We start from the raw sequence: 22,931 nt of genomic DNA, 5'->3' as shown, positions 1-22,931 counted from the left end.
GTATTTTAGAAACACAATATCCATTCTCAAAATATCAAAATGGTTAACAGGTATCCCCCCGACCCGGCTTCACGTCACAACAGATTGGGGGGTAGTGTTATTCATTTACTCCTTCCCTAGTCCCTCTTCCTTTGTAACAGGCCCCTTTTTAAATATAGCATCCACCTCCCACTTCTACTACCGAAGAGGGTTGATTGCAGTTAGCAGTCCAAGTACATAGGCTCGAGTATTCGGCTCCTATTTTTTTTTTGTCTTTTCCGACTGTGGTGTTACCTGTCATTTACACATGTGTTACTACTTTTCTCCGGCATTTGTTGTTGAACAATTTCTATGTGTGTGTGTGTGTGTGTGTGCGTGGGCATTTCTGATGCCAAAGAAAAGTGCCCGTTCAAGTTCCTCACAAAATGTTACTTGACCATATTTCTCATAACTAACTAATGTCTAGCGCCAAATAACATGCACCCATTCCATTTCCCTTCCTTGAGACACACAGCATCGTTCACCAGTTACTCTTCGTCTTTCTTATCTCTTACAGAGTGCATACGTCTACACACAACGCAGCTTACCCACGATAGCTATGCTATCCCCTATATATATATATATAAAACAAGATGGAGGCAGAACGAGCATGACAAAATTAATGCACAAACAGCTTGTTATTAACGACAGCCAGCCGCCAAAAAAAAAAAAAAAAAAAAAAAAAAATAGAATGCACACACCATCAGTTAAGGTTAGTCCCCGCACTCAAACACACTTGTGAATAAAGTAGGAGATTTAATTCTTTCTTTTTTTGTCCTTGACTTGCTATCATTTTCAACATCAATCTCACAGCCACTTGGCATTATATTCTCTCTCCTTTTCCCAGTTGTGGGTCTTTCAATCATGCCACACTTCTCCAAGTGACACAATACTCTCTCTAGAACCTACGGTCACTTCTGTTATTTCTTCTTCATATACTACAGCCTTGTCAAGTCATACGTTTCCTATTTGCATTGGCCTCATTAGTGTACCTGTCACCACTTCCCTTGTACTTTCTGCCACTGTACCCAAAACCCTCATTCCACAAGTCTTCTATACATATATGGATTTTTCCTTTCTATTTCCTCATGTCATGTTCAGAGTGCAGTTGGTTAGTTAGTTCATGGTGCAGGGCATTTCCTCCTCACCCTTCCCTGATAAGAACAGATAAAACACAGTACAAGTCAATTCATATTCAAACAAGAGAGAAAATGCATAATAGAAGGAATGGATCTCCTGCTGTCAAGGTGTGTATAAGCAATGCCCCATTTCAAACTAGTTCTACGCAGAACACACTGCTTTCAAAACATACTACAGAACACAGCTTTCATGGCAGACGAATCACAAAGAAGGTAGACGTAACTGCAGCTTGATCAAATCTGCAAAGGTACATATGGGACTCCACGAGCACAGCAGACAAGAATAGTAGTAGTAATATCAGGATCAATGGATAGAATTGACATTTGTATTAGATACATCTCTCTCTCTTTCTGAATGACATGTGGCTCCAAAAGGAGCCGGGTTGCCCAACCAAGTGTAACAACTTCAAGGAAGAAGAAAAAGTTTACTTGGAGGAGGTGTACTTGGTGACGGCCTTGGTGCCCTCAGACACGGCGTGCTTGGCCAGTTCACCAGGGAGTAGAAGCCTGACAGCAGTCTGAATCTCCCTGCTAGTGATTGTCGAGCGCTTGTTGTAGTGGGCAAGGCGGGAAGCCTCGGCAGCAATGCGCTCGAAAATGTCGTTCACGAACGAATTCATAATCGACATAGCTTTGGAGGAGATCCCGGTGTCAGGGTGAACTTGCTTCAGCACCTTGTAGATGTAGATGCTGTAGGACTCCTTCCTCCTTCGCTTCTTCTTCTTGTCTCCCTTGGAGATGGACTTCTGGGCCTTACCGGCCTTCTTGGCGGCCTTTCCGGACGTCTTGGGCGGCATGTTGCTTCTATGGCAAATGTCAGTGTAGTGCCGGAACGCGTTGAAAATTTGCTTATAAATCAGACATAGTGGGCAGCAGTAGTTGGCAAGAGCGGTCGCAGGCGAACAAGAACCCAATCCCTGCGTTCTGAATGGTCAATAGCCTCCCTCCGCCAACCGCTCTGAGCCGCTACCTGATCCTATATATATCAAGCTTTTTCCCCAGCTGAGATCTTGGCCATTGCAACGAGAGCGATGGCCAAGAGGGAACTACAAAGCCATAGGAACCTAACAGCCCAGAGGCCGTCAGCACGCTGGTATCAAGTTGCCACAGCGTATGAGCGACTGACCCCTGGAGTCCGTCTCTCCAGGATAGAGGAAGTCACCCTTCATCGACTCCGTCTCGGGTATCGATGCTTCTCGGAGGTGACGGGACAGCCGGAGGCCTGCATCCACTGTGGAGAGGCCGGCGCAAACGGGCTAGATCATTATGTGGCCCTTTGCCCGGCGACCAGATTTCTACGTGCGGGCCCCAGGACCTCGGCTGGGGGACTCATCCGTCGACTGACGGTGTCCCTTAACTCGTATCGGCTGGGACGCCTCCTTCAAGTGCCGCCCCCCAGATGATACGGATGGGTTCTGTTCGACTGTACTCTCTTGCTGATTTTTGACTTTTTTGACTTATGACACATTTTAATTTAAGCCAAGGACTAATGCTTTCTTCTCTTCACCTAGGTAACTGCGCATGATGCCTTAGACTGGACCGGATGGGACGCGATGGACCGGATGGGACGCGACGGGTGCAGGAACCACGTCGGCTGGACCGGATGGGACGCGACGGACTCATAGGACACTAACCACGTCGGCTAGATCGTGGAGACCGTACAGCGCAACATATATTGACATATTTTTAACAAATGTACATGTAACTTATTGTAAAAGGCATACTTGTATGCCTTCTAGGAATATGGGTAGAGACCCAAACAAGATGTATTTCTTGTAAATCAATAAATCTAAAAATCCCCAGCGACGCTTATATCCTCAACAACTTGCTCACCGTGTAGGACGGTCGGTTACCCTCGCTCACAACACAACTCATCATGTCTGGCCGTGGCAAAGGCGGAAAGGTTAAGGGAAAGTCAAAGTCTCGCTCAAGCAGGGCTGGTCTTCAGTTCCCCGTCGGTAGGATTCACAGACTCCTCCGCAAGGGCAACTACGCCGAGCGCGTTGGTGCTGGTGCCCCTGTCTATCTGGCAGCAGTCATGGAATACTTGGCTGCCGAGGTCCTCGAGTTGGCCGGCAATGCTGCCCGCGACAACAAGAAGACCCGTATCATCCCTCGCCATCTCCAGCTTGCCATCCGCAACGACGAGGAACTCAACAAGCTCCTCTCTGGCGTTACCATTGCCCAGGGTGGTGTCCTGCCTAACATCCAGGCAGTTCTCCTGCCCAAGAAGACAGAGAAGAAGTAAAGGCCCAAGCGACATCTTTAAACTTCTTCTTCGTGTCTTCTAATAACCGGCTCCTCTTGGAGCCACAGTCCTTTACAAGAGAGATAATTTGGTTCTTACTGACTGTCCATTCTTTTATTTCTTATTTTTCATCCTCTTCTTCCTTGTCAATCGCATCGCGTCTTGCCATTAGGTTTCCTCGTATGTAGCATGCATTAGCTCACTTGAATCAATGTAACCATGCGCCTGTACAGATGCAAGCATACCTGCCAACATAGATACATTCTCGCACCATCGCACGTTGTTCCTGTACAAACACGTATGCATCATCACACACACACACACACACACACACACACACACACACACACACACACACACACACACACACACACACACACACACCCGCCCGCACACACACACACACACGCACACACACACACACACCCGCACGCACGCACACACACACGCACGCATGCATACACACACGCATGCATACACACACACACACACGCACACGCACGCACGCACACACACACACACACACACACACACACACACACACACACACACACACATTCTTACGTGTGTACGTCTGATGCGGTTCGTTTCCACATCATGATAATAGATTATCGTCCCAATTGTAGGAAGGAATCATTTAAACTTCCATACTGTTTTAGGACTCATTTTTTAAATCGGCCGTCAGCCATCACATCAATAATACTCGACCAATATACAAATGCTCTGTAAAGCGTATGCAAATATAACTATATACAAATCCATTTAGTAATATAATAGTGATGCTCGTATCAGATGTAATGTTTACAATATACGTTAATGGTGGGAATTGGTATATATATATTAATGCAGATTAACAATATTATGCACAATCAAAGAATTTCACTTAGGGGGGACTACAGCAGTTCTGGCGTGTTGCGAACAACAATGCATACGTGGATACACACACACACACGCGCGCGTGTACGCTTAGGTACATACATGTGTACATACACATAGATATATGCATACTCACATAAATTGGGTGTATATTTTACTATGCACGCTTATATACGCATTAAGGGAGCCCCGGCCGCGAAAAATCGACAAAAAAATTCTGGAAAATGAACGAATTTTAGGTAAACATTTCAAAAGGTTCTCCATGATGGTGGTAACACTCAAACAAAATATTAGAGCTCAGTTCCCTTTCTTTTCTTATATATAAAATAAAATAGATAAACTTTTGGAGACCTCTGGCAACCCCATTGCATGAAAAACATTTGAAATGAGTCAAAATTTCGATAGCCATTTTTTTTTTACTGCAATTCATATCTATGGAGATATCTGGCAGCTTGTGTATGGAGGTATCTGGCAGCTTGATATGGAGGTATCTGGCAGCTTGATATGGAGGTATCTGGCAATTTGACTAAACCCACAGGACGATGCTAAAAGGAGAGACTTTAGTAACAGTCGAAGTGCGTAAACAGGAGAATATCATTTTCTCATGCTATTCATGCACGCGATCGTATATACTGTATATATATGTATATATATATATATATATATGTATATATATATATATATATATTTATTCTTCCAACAGATAAGCATTTCAAAAGATTCTCTATAATAGTGGTAGCACTTCGACCAAAAATTACATCTCAATTCCGTTTCTGTTCTTATATATAAAATAGAATAAATTAATTATTGGCGACACCTGGCAAGCATCTCACTCCTGCACGTCAAATAAATCTTTCATTTATTCTAGCAATAACCAATATTCATTATTCTACCAACAATAACTGTGGGAGGGGTGAAGAGAAATAGTAACTTTAACTTGGTAATAGAATAAAATAAAGGAAAATATAATTTAATGTCTTTAAATGTCCGTGCGGCATTTAAAGGGCGCTACTGAAAAGTTTGTTTTCTTTCCATTCATCAAATTATAAGTCGCTCTTTTATATACAAATTTTCACTTTTTTTTTTTTTTTCATTTGTAGAGAATTGTAAGACGTAAATATCTGGAAGTCAAAATAAAGCAATTTCTTTGGCAGTATTTTTCTAGCTATTATTTTTCCTCAGAAATTTAATCTTTTTAACAATATGTACAAAAAAAAAAAAAAAAAAATCATTGCTATTCTCGTACGAGGTAAATAAATAAAAAATCTAAAAAAAAAAAAAAAAAAAAAAAAGTTAAGATAGGGCCACTCTTCAAATGGACCTTAAGCAAAAAAAAAATTGGTAAGACCTTTTCCACGATATTAGTTTTTGAAGTTACTGAACATTTTGCCCATTGACTATTAGATAATATGGTATTTTTAAGTGCAAGGAAGTGATACTACATGTATTTATAGGTAATCAGAAAAGGAAATGAGTAATAAATTTTGTTTGTCTGAAAAACTGATTCGGTCGTACCGCACAAGAGTATGGGTGTCCGGGGCCCCCTTATATCTATCTACAGCTACACATGTATATCTATCTACATCAACATGAATGCGCACATACATGTGTACGTACCTGCGTGCGCACATACATGTGTACGTACATGCGTGCGCACATACATGTGTACGTAATGCGTACGCACATACATGTGTACGTACATGCGTGCGTACATACATGTGTACGTGCATACGAGTAAAAAAAAAAAAAAAATAAACTGCCCGCCACCACACCACGCTCTGTAAAGCGTATCCAAATATAACTATATACAAATCCATTTAGTAATATAATAGTGATGCTCGTATCAGATGTAATGTTTACAATATACGTTAATGATGGGAATTGGTATATATATATTAATGCAGATTAACAATATTATGCACAATGAAAGAATTTTACTTAGGGGGGACTACAGCAGTTCTGGCGTGTTGCCAACAACAATGGATATGTGGAAACACACACATATCTATATGAATACACACACACAGACATATATATTACCCACGTGTACGCTCAGGTACATACATGTGTACATACACATAGATATATGCATACTCACATAAATTGGGTGTATATTTTACTATGCACGCTTATATACGCATTAACTCTATCTACAGCTACACATGCACGCATTAAACATATCTACAACTACACATGTATATCTATCTACATCAACATGTGTCCGCACATACACGTGTATGTGCATACGAGTATACACATACATGTGTACGTGCATACACATACATGTGCACGTGCATACACATACATGTGCACGTGCATACACATACATGTGCACGTGCATACACATACATGTGCACGTGCATACACATACATGTGTACGTGCATACACATACATGTGTACGTGCATACACATACATGTGTACGTGCATACGAGTATACACATGCATGTGTACGTGCATACACATACATGTGTACGTGCATACACATACATGTGTACGTGCATACACATACATGTGTACGTGCATACGAGTATACACATACATGTGTACGTGCATACGAGTATACACATGCATGTGTACGTGCATACGAGTATACACATACATGTGTACGTGCATACACATACATGTGTACGTGCATACGAGTATACATGTGTACGTCCATACGAGTATACACATACATGTGTACGTCCATACCTTGGGTGTATATTTTACTATGCATGCTTATATACACATAAAATCTATCCATAGCTACACATGTTTATCTATCTACATCAACGAGTGCCACACGATATCACTCGTACAAGGATTTCGCCGCAGAGGGAGAGATACAAACAGACAAAAGTGTTAACTAGCCTAACATATATCCTATGCAGTTCAGAGAGAAAGTCTTAACTAGTCTAGGTAACTCAGGGTAAAAATAACTAGTCTAAGATATATCCTAAGCAAGGTCGTTTCTTCCCTAATAAGAATCAGCGAGCTCTCCTTACGAATCATGGATATATGTGTGTACGTACATGCATATCAACAAAAACGCTTTAACTAGTTCGTTCAAGGCATATCCTAGGTAATTGACATATAGAGTGAGAGAGAAAGTCTTAACTAGTGTAGGGAACTCAGACACACACACACACAAAAAAAAAAAAAAAAAAAAAAAAAAAAACACCCCCCCCACCACACCACACAAAAAAAAAAAAAAAAAAAAAAAAAAAAAAAAAATCGTAACTAGTCTAGAACTTATTTTTAGGCAAGGCCGGCGCATCCCTAATAAGAATCACCGTGCTCTCTTTTGTAATCAAAATTTGGCCCTAAAGAGGGCCTAGTGAGTTAGTTGGTCGGTCGGCATGAGAATGAAGGCAGGTAAGGGTGGTTTGGATTGGGTTGGGTGGAGGGAGGGTGTGTGGCGTGTTGCCTGCCTGCCTGCCTTCCTCTCTTTCCCTTTCCTTTCCTTTCCTTTCCCTGTGCTCTTCTGCTGCTGCCGACGACCCCCGCTGCGTACGTGCTCATGATCTAAGCACGCTCGCCACGGATCCTGCGAGCCAGCTGGATGTCCTTGGGCATGATGGTAACACGCTTAGCATGGATAGCGCACAGGTTGGTGTCCTCGAACAGACCGACCAGGTAAGCCTCTGAGGCTTCCTGCAGAGCCATCACGGCAGAGGACTGGAAGCGCAGGTCTGTCTTGAAGTCCTGGGCAATTTCACGCACCAGGCGCTGGAAGGGCAGCTTCCTGATCAGGAGCTCGGTGCTCTTCTGGTAGCGACGGATCTCACGGAGAGCCACGGTACCAGGGCGGTAACGATGGGGCTTCTTGACGCCTCCTGTGGCAGGAGCCGACTTGCGGGCGGCCTTGGTGGCTAGCTGCTTGCGAGGGGCCTTGCCTCCTGTCGACTTGCGAGCGGTCTGCTTCGTGCGCGCCATGGCTTGCTTTGCTTTGGTGCTGCAGTACAGTAAGTAATGTCGGCACTAGCCCAACTCTGCCCGCCACCACACCTCGGTCGTCTCGTAGCAGGCGCTCTCATTGGCTGAGAGGCGCGAGGGCCGTAGAGACGTCTGAGCCGCTAAAATGTTCACGTCCCGAGTGCTGCCTTTACCTTAAAGTGGACAAAATCACCTACAAGTCGACCACTTACACCAGCCATTACCAGTGGACCCCTTGGTCAGCACCGTTGGCCATGTCATGTAGGTGTCACATGCCGGTCATGGCACGACTCAAGGCGCCCACGAGGTCTCGACCCATGCGATGGCTACTTTCGGGTACGCACGGGACCCGCCGCCCGACGGCAACGAGAGAAAACGCCGAGTGACCGAGCCGTAGAGACGCGAGCGCCTCGTGCCTTCTGGCCAGATTCAACACAAGCTTCATCATGACCGGTCGTGGCAAAGGAGGAAAGGGACTTGGAAAGGGAGGCGCCAAGCGCCACCGCAAGGTTCTCCGTGATAACATCCAGGGTATCACCAAGCCTGCCATCCGCCGTCTGGCACGACGTGGAGGAGTCAAGCGTATCTCTGGACTCATCTACGAAGAGACACGTGGAGTTCTCAAGGTCTTCCTCGAGAACGTTATCCGCGACGCTGTCACCTACACGGAACACGCCAAGAGGAAGACGGTCACTGCTATGGATGTCGTCTACGCCCTCAAACGCCAGGGCAGAACCCTCTACGGTTTCGGAGGTTAAATTAAGCCCAGGCAGGCAGGCAGGCAGGCAGACATGGGGAAACGCGTGCACGCGCGTGCTTCTCTTCTCCTCGTCCTCGGCCTCCTCTTATTATCTCCCACCAACGAACGGCTCCTTTAGGAGCCACATAACTTTACAAAAGAGATAGATAGACGATATAATTGCCTCACATTTACTACTATGCAGTTCATGGTTCACAATGAACCAACCATTTCAGTTACGTGCATATTTCATGGACCATCACAACCAGAGCGAAGGAAAGAAAAAAGATCCTACGCCTCTAGTAACGAGCTCCTTCTCCCTCCCATTTAGTTAAGTTACCATCTTACTCCTTGCGCTGTCTTCTTAGTTCACCGCTCACAAACAATCCCACAACTGTACAAGCCAATCAATCACCAATTGTGTAGTGGCGGTGGTGCAACAACACAACATTTCCACCAACCTGAATGAATAAAGGAGAGAGTGGTAGCAGTAGTAGTACAATTTGGATGGAGCGCGTTTCAATGACTAGTATTTCTCTGCTGACAGTTGTGCGCTAGTCCAGTTCAGTTACGTGCATATTCCATGGCCAACTATCACAACGAGGGCAAAGTGCCTACGCCTCTATAGAGTACGTGCTCCTCTCCCTCCGATTTAGTTAGTTAGGCTCTTGGTCATTACGCTGTCTTCTTAATTCACGGCTCACAATTCCATAACTGTACAATCCAATCCAACCAATCGCAAATTGTGTAGTGGTGGTGCAAGAACACACTTCCACGAACATGGATTTCGTTAAGGAAGAAAAAAGGGGGTTGGTGGAGCGCGTTTCAATGACCACTATTTAGCTGCTAGTTCAGTTACGTGCATATTTCATGGCCAACTACCGCTGTACCATCCAATCAATCGCTAATTGTGTAGTAGTGGTGGTGGTGCAAGAACACATTTCCACGAGCGTTAATTAAGAAGGGAGAAGAAAGTGGTAGTAGTATCACAATTTTGATGGAGCGCGTTTCAATGACCAGTATTTAGCTAGCTGCTAGCCCAGTTCAGTTACGTGCATATTTCTTTTCATGGCCAACTACCGCTCACAATCCCATACCTGTGCAATCCAATCGATCGCCAATTGTGTAGTGGTGGTGAAAGAACACATTTCCACGAGCGTCAAGAAAGGAGAGAGAGAAGAAAGTGGTGGTAGTATCACAAATTTGATGGAGCGCGTTTCAATGACCAGTATTTAGCTAGCTGCTAGCCCAGTTCAGTTACGTGCATATTTCATGGCCAACTACCGCCCACAATCCCATACCTGTGCAATCCAATCGATCATCAACTGTGTAGTGGTGGCGAAAGAACACATTTCCACGAGCGTCAAGAAAGGAGAGAGAGAGAAGAAAGTGGTGGTAGTATCACAATTTTGATGGAGCGCGTTTCAATGACCAGTATTTTGCTAGCCCAGTTCAGTTACGCGCATATTTCATGGCTCACAACTGTACAATCCAATCAATCGCCAATTGTATAGTGGCGGAGGTGCAAGAACACATTTCCATGAACGTTAAGAAAGTGGTAGTAGTAGTATCACAATTTTGATGCAGGCGTACATACGAGTATACACATACATGTGTACGCGCTTGCACGCAAACACATATATACATGCACATACATATATGCATACTTTCAATGACCAGTATTTAGCTAGCTAGCTGCTAGTCCGGTTCAGTTACGTGCATATTTCATGGCCAACTACAAAACACAATCCCATAACTGTACAACCCAATCAATCACCAATTGTGTGCAAAAACACATTTCCACGAACGTTAAGAAAGGAGAGAGAGAGAGAGAGAGAAGAAAGTGGTGCTAGTAGTAGTATCACAATTTTGATGGAGCGCGTTTCAATGACCAGAATTTATCAAGCTAGCTGCTAGTCCAGTTCAGTTACGTGCATATTTCATGGCCAACTACCACAACGAGGGCCAAGGCAAAGTGCCTACACCTCTAGTACGACATCCTTCTCCCTCCCACCCTCTCCCTCTGATTCAGTTGTTGGCCTGCTAGTCATTATGCTGTGTACTTAATTCACCGCTCGCATTTCCACGATTGCACAATCAATCGTCCAATGTGTGGTGGTGCAAGTACACACTTTCATGAGCATGGACTTTGCTAAAGAAGAAGTAAAAAGGTGGTAGTAGTAGCACCATTACAATCTTAACGGAGAGCCTTTCAAATACAGTACTTGTATGTACCTGCTGATACTTGTGCGCTAGTCCACTTCAATACTACCTACCTATCTAGCATTCCATCATCAAAATAATAGAAAATACCCATTGCTGCATCTTACGCTCAACTACAAAGGCGACCACATTGTGTCTAAAGACAAATAGATCAAAATGATGAGGCCAAATGTTGACTTCCTACTCATAGCACCCCTTAACCTTTCTCTTTTCAAATTGCCCCATATCTACAATGACATCTTCATTTCCATTCGCAACCGACTTGGATACCATTGTTACATTGGGTACTTGCTCATGTTATGCCCATGCCTCGCGAGTCAGGTTTCCATTTCATTGTATGCAACTGTACCTAATAGAGCGCCTTCAACCAAGTACTCACCTTTATTCTTTATGAAATGAAAAATATAATTATAGAACCGGGTTGGGTACTCGGTAACTGACAGACAGACACCGCGGATATTGCTCTGTCACCACATCAGCCATTTCTTGTGCAACATTTGCGGGCAGTACGGTATGGCATCAACACACCCGCCAATAACACCTTCCTGTCTTACGGAAATGGCATCCATATTCTAAAATGTACTAGATTATTAGTAATGATCTGCCATACTGTAAATGTCTCATTCCTTTCTTTACTGCGCTTGGACTCAAGCGTGATCCTGCAAAACGGCCAATCTTCATAGATAGCTCAACACCAAGTCACAAAGCAGTCTTGCTACCCAATGGAAATAAATATCCGTCTTTGCCTCTCCTCTTCCACACTCCGTACGCAAGAAAGAAAGGGAGGAAATAGGATAATGTCAAACAACTTCTTGACACAATAAATGAGGCAGGCTCAATTCAAGTGCCAACTTTCTGGTCATTGCAAGATGCCTGCTTAGCTTGCGACGAGGATACACAAAATATTCATCTTTCCTTTCCTTATGGGACAACTCAGCTAAAGATGACCATTACAAGAGAGTTCATTGGCCGGCCGGACACCCACGAGTGGTACTGCAGCTAGGAATGATAAATGTTCTCACACAGCCTCGAGTACATTCCAACAAAGTCTTAATACACCCACTTCATAATTAAACTAGGAGGAGTAAAACACTTTGCCAAGGCCTTAGGCCTTACATTTTCGAGGACAAGAACCCTTTCATGTTTCCAAAGCTATCTGAAGCTAGGATCAGGTTTCTTGAACGCCAAGTAAACGCAGAAAGAGCCATAGCGAAGGTTGGAAAAAAACAAAAAAAAAAAAAAGCCTGCTTTGTCTGCATGTAGTTCCTGCATTCCTATCAAATCAAATCGCAAGGATCCTAATTGTAAACGACTGCTACCAAAGCTTATTGAGAACTTCTTCAACAAACTACCTTGTCAAAGGATTACAAAGGCGGAGCACGCCGACACGAGACCTTTTGCTCCATATCTAGGTCGGGTGCGAAAAAAAAAAAAAAAAAATCAATAATAAATGGCTAAAAATATATATATGATAATGTAAATAAAAAAAAATGCATAGGTATAGTTAGGTAATAAACAAACAGGTAAATTGTAATAAATTGACATATAACTGAGAATCAAACATATTGACATATAAATGAGAAATGTGTATACATTGTGACGAATGTGGATAGGAGGTAAGGGAACACGGGCTGAGGGAAATATTTTTATTCCTGACTAGTTTCCTCTGAAGAAGCCTTTCAGGCGAAACTAGTCAGGAATAAAAATATTTCCCTCAGCCCGTGTTCCCTTACCTCCTATCCACATATAAATGAGAATCAAACATATTGACATATAAATGAGAATCAAACATATTGACATATAAATGAGAATCAAACATATTGACATATAAATGAGAATCAAACAGACAAATGATAACAAAACATATAAAATAAGTGATAATCATTACAGCATCTTCCTTAGGTGTTCATCTAAATGGTTCTTAAAACTTCCAACTGAACTACATTGCACTGCCTCTGCGGGAAGTTTATTCCATTCATTAACTACACGGTTGTCCAAGTTGTTTCTACCCACTTCCAAATTAAATATATTTCCGGACAGTTAGAGACCATTGTTTCTTGTCTGACTCTCATTCAGTGTGGAAATTTTGCCAGTTCCCTTTAGAATCTTAAAGACCGGTTTCAAGTCGACGCTTTTTTAGGAATCGGCTTTGTGGTTCGCCCTTGTACTTTCTTCCAGCCTATCAATGTCTTTCATGACATACGGAAAAAGCATATTCCAAATGTGGACGAACTAATGATTGTTAATGGGTGATGAACTTTTGAAGTCAAAATATCGCGCAATCAGTCTTACAATCTTATTTGCTATCTCAGAGCCTGAAATACACTGCTTGGGTGATTTGAGGTCCTTACTGATAATTACGCCGAGACCTTTCTCACTATTCACTTTTGTTAACGAATTTCCAAATAACTCGTAACCGTACTTACTGTTATTTTCACCTATGTGCATTACCTTCCATTTACTTGTGTTCTATTTCTTTTCGGACCATTGCTGTAATCTATCTAAATCTTCTTGAATGTCTAATTTGTTTAAGTGACCATTTCCCGTCCCGTACAGTTTTGTATCATCAGCAAATTTGGAAACAATACATTTTAGTCCGTGGTCTATATCATTTATATATACTACTAGACAACCCGTGACCCGTTGGGTCGAATAAAATTCTAAATGATACCTTCTTAATAAGATGGTCAATAAAATCTTTATTAAGACAACGCTCTTATATTTACAACATTCTTTGTACAATTTGAATGATTTAAAACCACTTTAATATTTTCAATTTGTTTACCTCTACTCAGCCCAGCATATAATTGTCTATGCTGTACCATAATGCATCTTTCTTTCTGTCTACCAAAATATGCATTCATTCTGCTCTGGAAGTGTAGCTTCAGCCCATTGTTAACATGTCATATCACGATCTTTTTAAAGCAGGTTATTATTAGCTTAAGACTTACCAGTTTTGTGCGGTCCTCGTGCTCTCTCGAAGCAAAGTAAACTGGATACAGGCGTTCTCAAGAAATCAAATAGAGCCTCCTTAATTATGCTTCTGTTATGTCACGTCTCGTCACCCCACTCCCACTCATGATCATTATCGTTCAGGGAGGGAGTAGCGAGTAGCAACGTTTATCAACATAATCTTTATGATAGATATACTATGTCACTATCACCGTATAGTATAAATCACAGAAAATAAGTTTCAATATCAAATTGAGTACAATTTAGAGCTCTTACCCCTATTCAGTAGACGAAGGCAGTGACTGACTTGATTAGTTATAAGAAGTGAAATACAGAAGATTGTGACGCCATGTCGTCGTTGCTTGGAACACTACGCATCATGGTATCAGGCGAGTTTGTCTAAAACAATTTGGCTAACGTACAATTTCTCTAAAAGAAAAAAAAAAAAAAAAAAAAAAAAAAAGTCTAAAACAATTGGTCAAAAATACAGTTTCTCTGGGGAAAAAAAAAAAAAAAAAAAAAAAAAAAATGGACAACAAACAATAAGATTTTCCCAATTTTAGACACTTCTTTCTTTACTCAAATCTGAATCGTTTACATTACCTGACCCGTGTATTTCCACCACCACACCACACCCCCCCCTCCCACTTACCCGAGTTCCCATAGCTTTTAAAGGTGATCAATTTCTGATTTATGACTCGGGACCAGTTGAAAAGCGTATAATCATATTTGCAACACGTCGTCATTTGCAATCTTTATCACAAAGCAGTCATTGGTATGCCGATGGCACATTTAAAACTGTCCCTCTCCTGTTTCACCAGCTATATACCCTACATGGATTAAGAGAGAAACATTCGCTGCCCCTTGTGTTTGGATTATTACAGGACAAAACACAAGAAACATACATAACCTTTTTACAACAGATAAGGAACATTGAACCTTTATGTGCACCATTATCGATAACAATCGATTTCGAGAGAGCAATGATGAAAGCGTTTTTGAAAGAAACCCCCCCCCCCCCCCAAAAAAAAAAAAAAAAAAAAAAAACAGTGCAAAATGGCTGCTTCTCCCACTTTAGCAAATGTGTTTTACGAGTAATTCAAAATCATGGATTAAAACAAAAATATGAAACAGATACCAGTTTTGCTTTACGGATGCGGATGCTACCAGCATTAGCATTTGTGCCAATAGCCACAGTGACAGATGCGTTTGAGTTATTGTGTGACAACAACACATTCCCGCATGAAGCACAAGAGGTCGTTGATTATTTTCAAGACACATGGATTGCAAGGCCTAACAGACGGAATAGTCGACGTCCACCTCTCTCTCTTTCGACATGATACGTGGAATATGTATTCTAGGGTGCTTGATGATTGACCTAAAACTACCAATTCCGTCCAAGGATGGCATCGTACATTTCAAACGCAAGCAGGTGCGCATCACCCCAATATATGGAGATTTATCAAATACTTGCAGAAAGAACAAAGTTTCAACGAGGTTCAGATTGAACACTATGTTGGTGGGGTAGAGCCAGAACCCACAAGGAAACGTTACCTAGGCACTGCAAAACGCATAAAAAGGCTTGTTCAGGCTTTCGATCCAAATAATATTATTGATTACGTCCAGGGGATTGCCCACAACCTTTCTTTCTAACTATGAAAGAAGTCTTTTTAGTAGATAGTATATTTTGATAAAGCTGTAATTGTGTTGATAAATCAAGAATGTCTTAATAAAGTTACATAGACACTTCGATCCAAATAATAGTATTGATTACATCCGGGGGGCTGGCCACAACCTTTCTTTTTAACTATAAAAGAACTCTTTTTAGTAGATGGTATATTTGAATAAAGCTGTAATTGTGTTGATAAATCTAATTTTTGTCTTAATAAAGTTTTATTGTCAATAAATTTTGAATGAAAACCAATGTGTACTTTATTAATACATTATAAATTAGATCTACCAATTTCTCAGTCTCTTTTCCTTACACAAACTGTATTTTAGACAAATTGTTTATAGATGAATTGTAATTTAGACAAATTGTTTACAGATGAATTGTACTTTAGACAAATTGATTTACACAAATTGTACTTTAGACAAATTGTTTTGGACAAACTCGCCTCGTCATATCTCCTCTTCTGATTGGCTGGTCCTCAGTCGTGACGACATATCTCTTCTGCTGCTGCTGCTGCTGCTTGGCTGGTCCTCAGTCGTGACGTCATATCACCTCTTCTGCTGCTTGGCTGGTCCTCAGTCGTGACGTCATATCTCTTCTTCTGATTGGCTGGGTGACGGTTTCAAGCAAGCAAGCAAGCAAGCAAGCAAGCAAGCAAGCAAGCAAGCAAGCAAGATGACAAAAACATGATCAGAATTTTATAAGTATATAGATGAATAGAAGTGGCCCGAGAACGGAACAACCCTGAGGAACTCCACTTGTAACATTTTTCCATCTAGAACCTTTTCAATTTAAAACAACTCTCTCTTTTCCATCATTCAGCCAATTACTAGTCCAACTCAATAGGATACCACTTATTCCGTGTGAAGCTAATTTAGTAAGTAGTCTCTCGTGGGGGACGGTATCAAAAGCTTTTCCAAAGTCTACATATATTAAGTCTATATATATATTGTTTCTTTTGTACTAATTCCAGATAACTGTGTTGTACAATTCCAGTAAGTTAGCTACGCAAGAACGCTTCCGTCTCAAATCATGCTGGCTATCATTTATAAAACGGTTACTTTCTAAATGATGTTCGATAGCATCTCTGATGATAGTTTCCATTATTCTTCCTACTATTCAAGTCAAACTTATAGGCCTATAGTTATTTGGTTTCTTTTTGTCACCTTCTTTCAATATGGGAGTAACGTTAGCTAGCTAGCTTCCATTCTCCGGATAGGATGGAAAATATTTGAAAATCATTTCTATTGCAACAACAATCTCATTTTTCATTTCATTTAAGATTCTTGGATGCCAACCGCCAGCCCATTGTTTTTTTTTTTTACTTTGAGTTTCTCTATACACCTTTTAATTTTTTCTTTTGTTATACTTACCGTAGCCAGTAAGTTTACCCTAGGTTTCACTTATGGAGGTGCTTCGTTTACGAATACCGAGCTAAAATAATTGTTTAAAATATTACACATTCCTTCATTTCAATGTTCAAGTTGACCGTCAGCAGATAATAGTGTACCAATGTGATTTCTAGCAACCTTTTTATCTCTAAAGTAACTATACAATTCCTTGGGATTCTCTTTGGATTTATCAGCAATATTCATTTCGTATTCTCTTTTTTAAATCTCTCTGTATTGATACATAACTTTCATAGTCATTGCATGCACCCGAACACTTATATTTCTTATAAGCCTGTCTCTTTTTAGCAATACTTTTGTTCACTTTCTTTGTCGAGCCACTTTGGGCGAGCCTGATATGGGGGACGTCTGTCCTTAATTAAAAGGAATGTAAGTATGAATCATCTTAGTCAGCGTATTTTCAAACATTTCCCACATCTGATCTACAGGTCTTTCGCTTAATTTGGCCTCCCAGTCTGTGAGCTGAAGCTCCTGACGTAGTCCTATCAACTGAGCTTTACTCAAATCGGGTATTTTAGAAACACAATATCCATTCTCAAAATATCAAAATGGTTAACAGGTATCCCCCCGACCCGGCTTCACGTCACAACAGATTGGGGGGTAGTGTTATTCATTTACTCCTTCCCTAGTCCCTCTTCCTTTGTAACAGGCCCCTTTTTAAATATAGCATCCACCTCCCACTTCTACTACCGAAGAGGGTTGATTGCAGTTAGCAGTCCAAGTACATAGGCTCGAGTATTCGGCTCCTATTTTTTTTTTTGTCTTTTCCGACTGTGGTGTTACCTGTCATTTACACATGTGTTACTACTTTTCTCCGGCATTTGTTGTTGAACAATTTCTATGTGTGTGTGTGTGTGTGTGCGTGGGCATTTCTGATGCCAAAGAAAAGTGCCCGTTCAAGTTCCTCACAAAATGTTACTTGACCATATTTCTCATAACTAACTAATGTCTAGCGCCAAATAACATGCACCCATTCCATTTCCCTTCCTTGAGACACACAGCATCGTTCACCAGTTACTCTTCGTCTTTCTTATCTCTTACAGAGTGCATACGTCTACACACAACGCAGCTTACCCACGATAGCTATGCTATCCCCTATATATATATATATAAAACAAGATGGAGGCAGAACGAGCATGACAAAATTAATGCACAAACAGCTTGTTATTAACGACAGCCAGCCGCCAAAAAAAAAAAAAAAAAAAAAAAAAAAATAGAATGCACACACCATCAGTTAAGGTTAGTCCCCGCACTCAAACACACTTGTGAATAAAGTAGGAGATTTTTTTGTTTATTCTTTCTTTTTTTGTCCTTGACTTGCTATCATTTTCAACATCAATCTCACAGCCACTTGGCATTATATTCTCTCTCCTTTTCCCAGTTGTGGGTCTTTCAATCATGCCACACTTCTCCAAGTGACACAATACTCTCTCTAGAACCTACGGTCACTTCTGTTATTTCTTCTTCATATACTACAGCCTTGTCAAGTCATACGTTTCCTATTTGCATTGGCCTCATTAGTGTACCTGTCACCACTTCCCTTGTACTTTCTGCCACTGTACCCAAAACCCTCATTCCACAAGTCTTCTATACATATATGGATTTTTCCTTTCTATTTCCTCATGTCATGTTCAGAGTGCAGTTGGTTAGTTAGTTCATGGTGCAGGGCATTTCCTCCTCACCCTTCCCTGATAAGAACAGATAAAACACAGTACAAGTCAATTCATATTCAAACAAGAGAGAAAATGCATAATAGAAGGAATGGATCTCCTGCTGTCAAGGTGTGTATAAGCAATGCCCCATTTCAAACTAGTTCTACGCAGAACACACTGCTTTCAAAACATACTACAGAACACAGCTTTCATGGCAGACGAATCACAAAGAAGGTAGACGTAACTGCAGCTTGATCAAATCTGCAAAGGTACATATGGGACTCCACGAGCACAGCAGACAAGAATAGTAGTAGTAATATCAGGATCAATGGATAGAATTGACATTTGTATTAGATACATCTCTCTCTCTTTCTGAATGACATGTGGCTCCAAAAGGAGCCGGGTTGCCCAACCAAGTGTAACAACTTCAAGGAAGAAGAAAAAGTTTACTTGGAGGAGGTGTACTTGGTGACGGCCTTGGTGCCCTCAGACACGGCGTGCTTGGCCAGTTCACCAGGGAGTAGAAGCCTGACAGCAGTCTGAATCTCCCTGCTAGTGATTGTCGAGCGCTTGTTGTAGTGGGCAAGGCGGGAAGCCTCGGCAGCAATGCGCTCGAAAATGTCGTTCACGAACGAATTCATAATCGACATAGCTTTGGAGGAGATCCCGGTGTCAGGGTGAACTTGCTTCAGCACCTTGTAGATGTAGATGCTGTAGGACTCCTTCCTCCTTCGCTTCTTCTTCTTGTCTCCCTTGGAGATGGACTTCTGGGCCTTACCGGCCTTCTTGGCGGCCTTTCCGGACGTCTTGGGCGGCATGTTGCTTCTATGGCAAATGTCAGTGTAGTGCCGGAACGCGTTGAAAATTTGCTTATAAATCAGACATAGTGGGCAGCAGTAGTTGGCAAGAGCGGTCGCAGGCGAACAAGAACCCAATCCCTGCGTTCTGAATGGTCAATAGCCTCCCTCCGCCAACCGCTCTGAGCCGCTACCTGATCCTATATATATCAAGCTTTTCCCCAGCGACGCTTATATCCTCAACAACTTGCTCACCGTGTAGGACGGTCGGTTACCCTCGCTCACAACACAACTCATCATGTCTGGCCGTGGCAAAGGCGGAAAGGTTAAGGGAAAGTCAAAGTCTCGCTCAAGCAGGGCTGGTCTTCAGTTCCCCGTCGGTAGGATTCACAGACTCCTCCGCAAGGGCAACTACGCCGAGCGCGTTGGTGCTGGTGCCCCTGTCTATCTGGCAGCAGTCATGGAATACTTGGCTGCCGAGGTCCTCGAGTTGGCCGGCAATGCTGCCCGCGACAACAAGAAGACCCGTATCATCCCTCGCCATCTCCAGCTTGCCATCCGCAACGACGAGGAACTCAACAAGCTCCTCTCTGGCGTTACCATTGCCCAGGGTGGTGTCCTGCCTAACATCCAGGCAGTTCTCCTGCCCAAGAAGACAGAGAAGAAGTAAAGGCCCAAGCGACATCTTTAAACTTCTTCTTCGTGTCTTCTAATAACCGGCTCCTCTTGGAGCCACAGTCCTTTACAAGAGAGATAATTTGGTTCTTACTGACTGTCCATTCTTTTATTTCTTATTTTTCATCCTCTTCTTCCTTGTCAATCGCATCGCGTCTTGCCATTAGGTTTCCTCGTATGTAGCATGCATTAGCTCACTTGAATCAATGTAACCATGCGCCTGTACAGATGCAAGCATACCTGCCAACATAGATACATTCTCGCACCATCGCACGTTGTTCCTGTACAAACACGTATGCATCATCACACACACACACACACACACACACACACACACACACACACACACACACACACACACACACACACACACACACACACACACACACACACACCCGCCCGCACACACACACACACACACACACACACACACACACACACGCACGCACACACACACACACGCACGCACGCACACACACACACATGCATACACACACATACATACACACACACGCACGCACGCACGCACACACACACACACACACACACACACACACACACACACACACACACACACACACACACACACACTCTTACGTGTGTACGTCTGATGCGGTTCGTTTCCACATCATGATAATAGATTATCGTCCCAATTGTAGGAAGGAATCATTTAAACTTCCATACTGTTTTAGGACTCATTTTTTAAATCGGCCGTCAGCCATCACATCAATAATACTCGACCAATATACAAATGCTCTGTAAAGCGTATGCAAATATAACTATATACAAATCCATTTAGTAATATAATAGTGATGCTCGTATCAGATGTAATGTTTACAATATACGTTAATGGTGGGAATTGGTATATATATATTAATGCAGATTAACAATATTATGCACAATCAAAGAATTTCACTTAGGGGGGACTACAGCAGTTCTGGCGTGTTGCGAACAACAATGCATACGTGGATACACACACACACACGCGCGCGTGTACGCTTAGGTACATACATGTGTACATACACATAGATATATGCATACTCACATAAATTGGGTGTATATTTTACTATGCACGCTTATATACGCATTAAGGGAGCCCCGGCCGCGAAAAATCGACAAAAAAATTCTGGAAAATGAACGAATTTTAGGTAAACATTTCAAAAGGTTCTCCATGATGGTGGTAACACTCAAACAAAATATTAGAGCTCAGTTCCCTTTCTTTTCTTATATATAAAATAAAATAGATAAACTTTTGGAGACCTCTGGCAACCCCATTGCATGAAAAACATTTGAAATGAGTCAAAATTTCGATAGCCATTTTTTTTTTTTACTGCAATTCATATCTATGGAGATATCTGGCAGCTTGTGTATGGAGGTATCTGGCAGCTTGATATGGAGGTATCTGGCAGCTTGATATGGAGGTATCTGGCAATTTGACTAAACCCACAGGACGATGCTAAAAGGAGAGACTTTAGTAACAGTCGAAGTGCGTAAACAGGAGAATATCATTTTCTCATGCTATTCATGCACGCGATCGTATATACTGTATATATATGTATATATATATATATATATATGTATATATATATATATATATATTTATTCTTCCAACAGATAAGCATTTCAAAAGATTCTCTATAATAGTGGTAGCACTTCGACCAAAAATTACATCTCAATTCCGTTTCTGTTCTTATATATAAAATAGAATAAATTAATTATTGGCGACACCTGGCAAGCATCTCACTCCTGCACGTCAAATAAATCTTTCATTTATTCTAGCAATAACCAATATTCATTATTCTACCAACAATAACTGTGGGAGGGGTGAAGAGAAATAGTAACTTTAACTTGGTAATAGAATAAAATAAAGGAAAATATAATTTAATGTCTTTAAATGTCCGTGCGGCATTTAAAGGGCGCTACTGAAAAGTTTGTTTTCTTTCCATTCATCAAATTATAAGTCGCTCTTTTATATACAAATTTTCACTTTTTTTTTTTTTTTCATTTGTAGAGAATTGTAAGACGTAAATATCTGGAAGTCAAAATAAAGCAATTTCTTTGGCAGTATTTTTCTAGCTATTATTTTTCCTCAGAAATTTAATCTTTTTAACAATATGTACAAAAAAAAAAAAAAATCATTGCTATTCTCGTACGAGGTAAATAAATAAAAAATCTAAAAAAAAAAAAAAAAAAAAAAAAGTTCAGATAGGGCCACTCTTCAAATGGACCTTAAGCAAAAAAAAAATTGGTAAGACCTTTTCCACGATATTAGTTTTTGAAGTTACTGAACATTTTGCCCATTGACTATTAGATAATATGGTATTTTTAAGTGCAAGGAAGTGATACTACATGTATTTATAGGTAATCAGAAAAGGAAATGAGTAATAAATTTTGTTTGTCTGAAAAACTGATTCGGTCGTACCGCACAAGAGTATGGGTGTCCGGGGCCCCCTTATATCTATCTACAGCTACACATGTATATCTATCTACATCAACATGAATGCGCACATACATGTGTACGTACCTGCGTGCGCACATACATGTGTACGTACATGCGTGCGCACATACATGTGTACGTAATGCGTACGCACATACATGTGTACGTACATGCGTG

The 22,931-nt window shown here is 41.6% G+C and overlaps 6 protein-coding genes across 6 annotated transcripts; 3 read left to right on the top strand and 3 right to left on the bottom strand.

Moving 5' to 3' along the window:
- Nucleotides 1-1,518: 1,518 nt before the first annotated feature.
- On the bottom strand, nt 1,519-2,160 carry LOC143023466 (histone H2B). The gene has a single exon (XM_076181988.1). The coding sequence runs from the start codon at nt 1,952-1,954 to the stop codon at nt 1,583-1,585; it is 372 nt and encodes a 123-aa protein (XP_076038103.1). The 5' UTR covers nt 1,955-2,160; the 3' UTR covers nt 1,519-1,582.
- A 796-nt stretch (nt 2,161-2,956) lies between these two features.
- Nucleotides 2,957-3,692, top strand: LOC143023465 (histone H2A). The gene has a single exon (XM_076181987.1). The coding sequence runs from the start codon at nt 3,034-3,036 to the stop codon at nt 3,403-3,405; it is 372 nt and encodes a 123-aa protein (XP_076038102.1). The 5' UTR covers nt 2,957-3,033; the 3' UTR covers nt 3,406-3,692.
- Nucleotides 3,693-6,975: 3,283 nt separating this feature from the next.
- LOC143023449 (histone H3) lies at nt 6,976-8,198 on the bottom strand. The gene has a single exon (XM_076181970.1). The coding sequence runs from the start codon at nt 8,196-8,198 to the stop codon at nt 7,788-7,790; it is 411 nt and encodes a 136-aa protein (XP_076038085.1). The 3' UTR covers nt 6,976-7,787.
- A 446-nt stretch (nt 8,199-8,644) lies between these two features.
- On the top strand, nt 8,645-9,071 carry LOC143023450 (histone H4). Its single transcript, XM_076181971.1, has one exon. It carries the CDS (start codon nt 8,645-8,647, stop codon nt 8,954-8,956), a length of 312 nt encoding a protein of 103 aa, XP_076038086.1. The 3' UTR covers nt 8,957-9,071.
- A 10,156-nt stretch (nt 9,072-19,227) lies between these two features.
- LOC143023477 (histone H2B) lies at nt 19,228-19,812 on the bottom strand. The gene has a single exon (XM_076182000.1). The coding sequence runs from the start codon at nt 19,661-19,663 to the stop codon at nt 19,292-19,294; it is 372 nt and encodes a 123-aa protein (XP_076038115.1). The 5' UTR covers nt 19,664-19,812; the 3' UTR covers nt 19,228-19,291.
- A 4-nt stretch (nt 19,813-19,816) lies between these two features.
- LOC143023476 (histone H2A) lies at nt 19,817-20,599 on the top strand. The gene has a single exon (XM_076181999.1). It carries the CDS (start codon nt 19,941-19,943, stop codon nt 20,310-20,312), a length of 372 nt encoding a protein of 123 aa, XP_076038114.1. The 5' UTR covers nt 19,817-19,940; the 3' UTR covers nt 20,313-20,599.
- The last annotated feature ends 2,332 nt before the right edge of the window (nt 20,600-22,931 follow it).

This window comes from Oratosquilla oratoria, unplaced genomic scaffold (assembly GCF_046742065.1).
Source record: "Oratosquilla oratoria isolate Oo_2021 unplaced genomic scaffold, ASM4674206v1 SCAFFOLD47, whole genome shotgun sequence".
In the NCBI taxonomy this organism is placed as follows: Eukaryota; Metazoa; Arthropoda; class Malacostraca; order Stomatopoda; family Squillidae; genus Oratosquilla; species Oratosquilla oratoria.
This window is presented reverse-complemented; position numbering and strand designations above follow the sequence as displayed.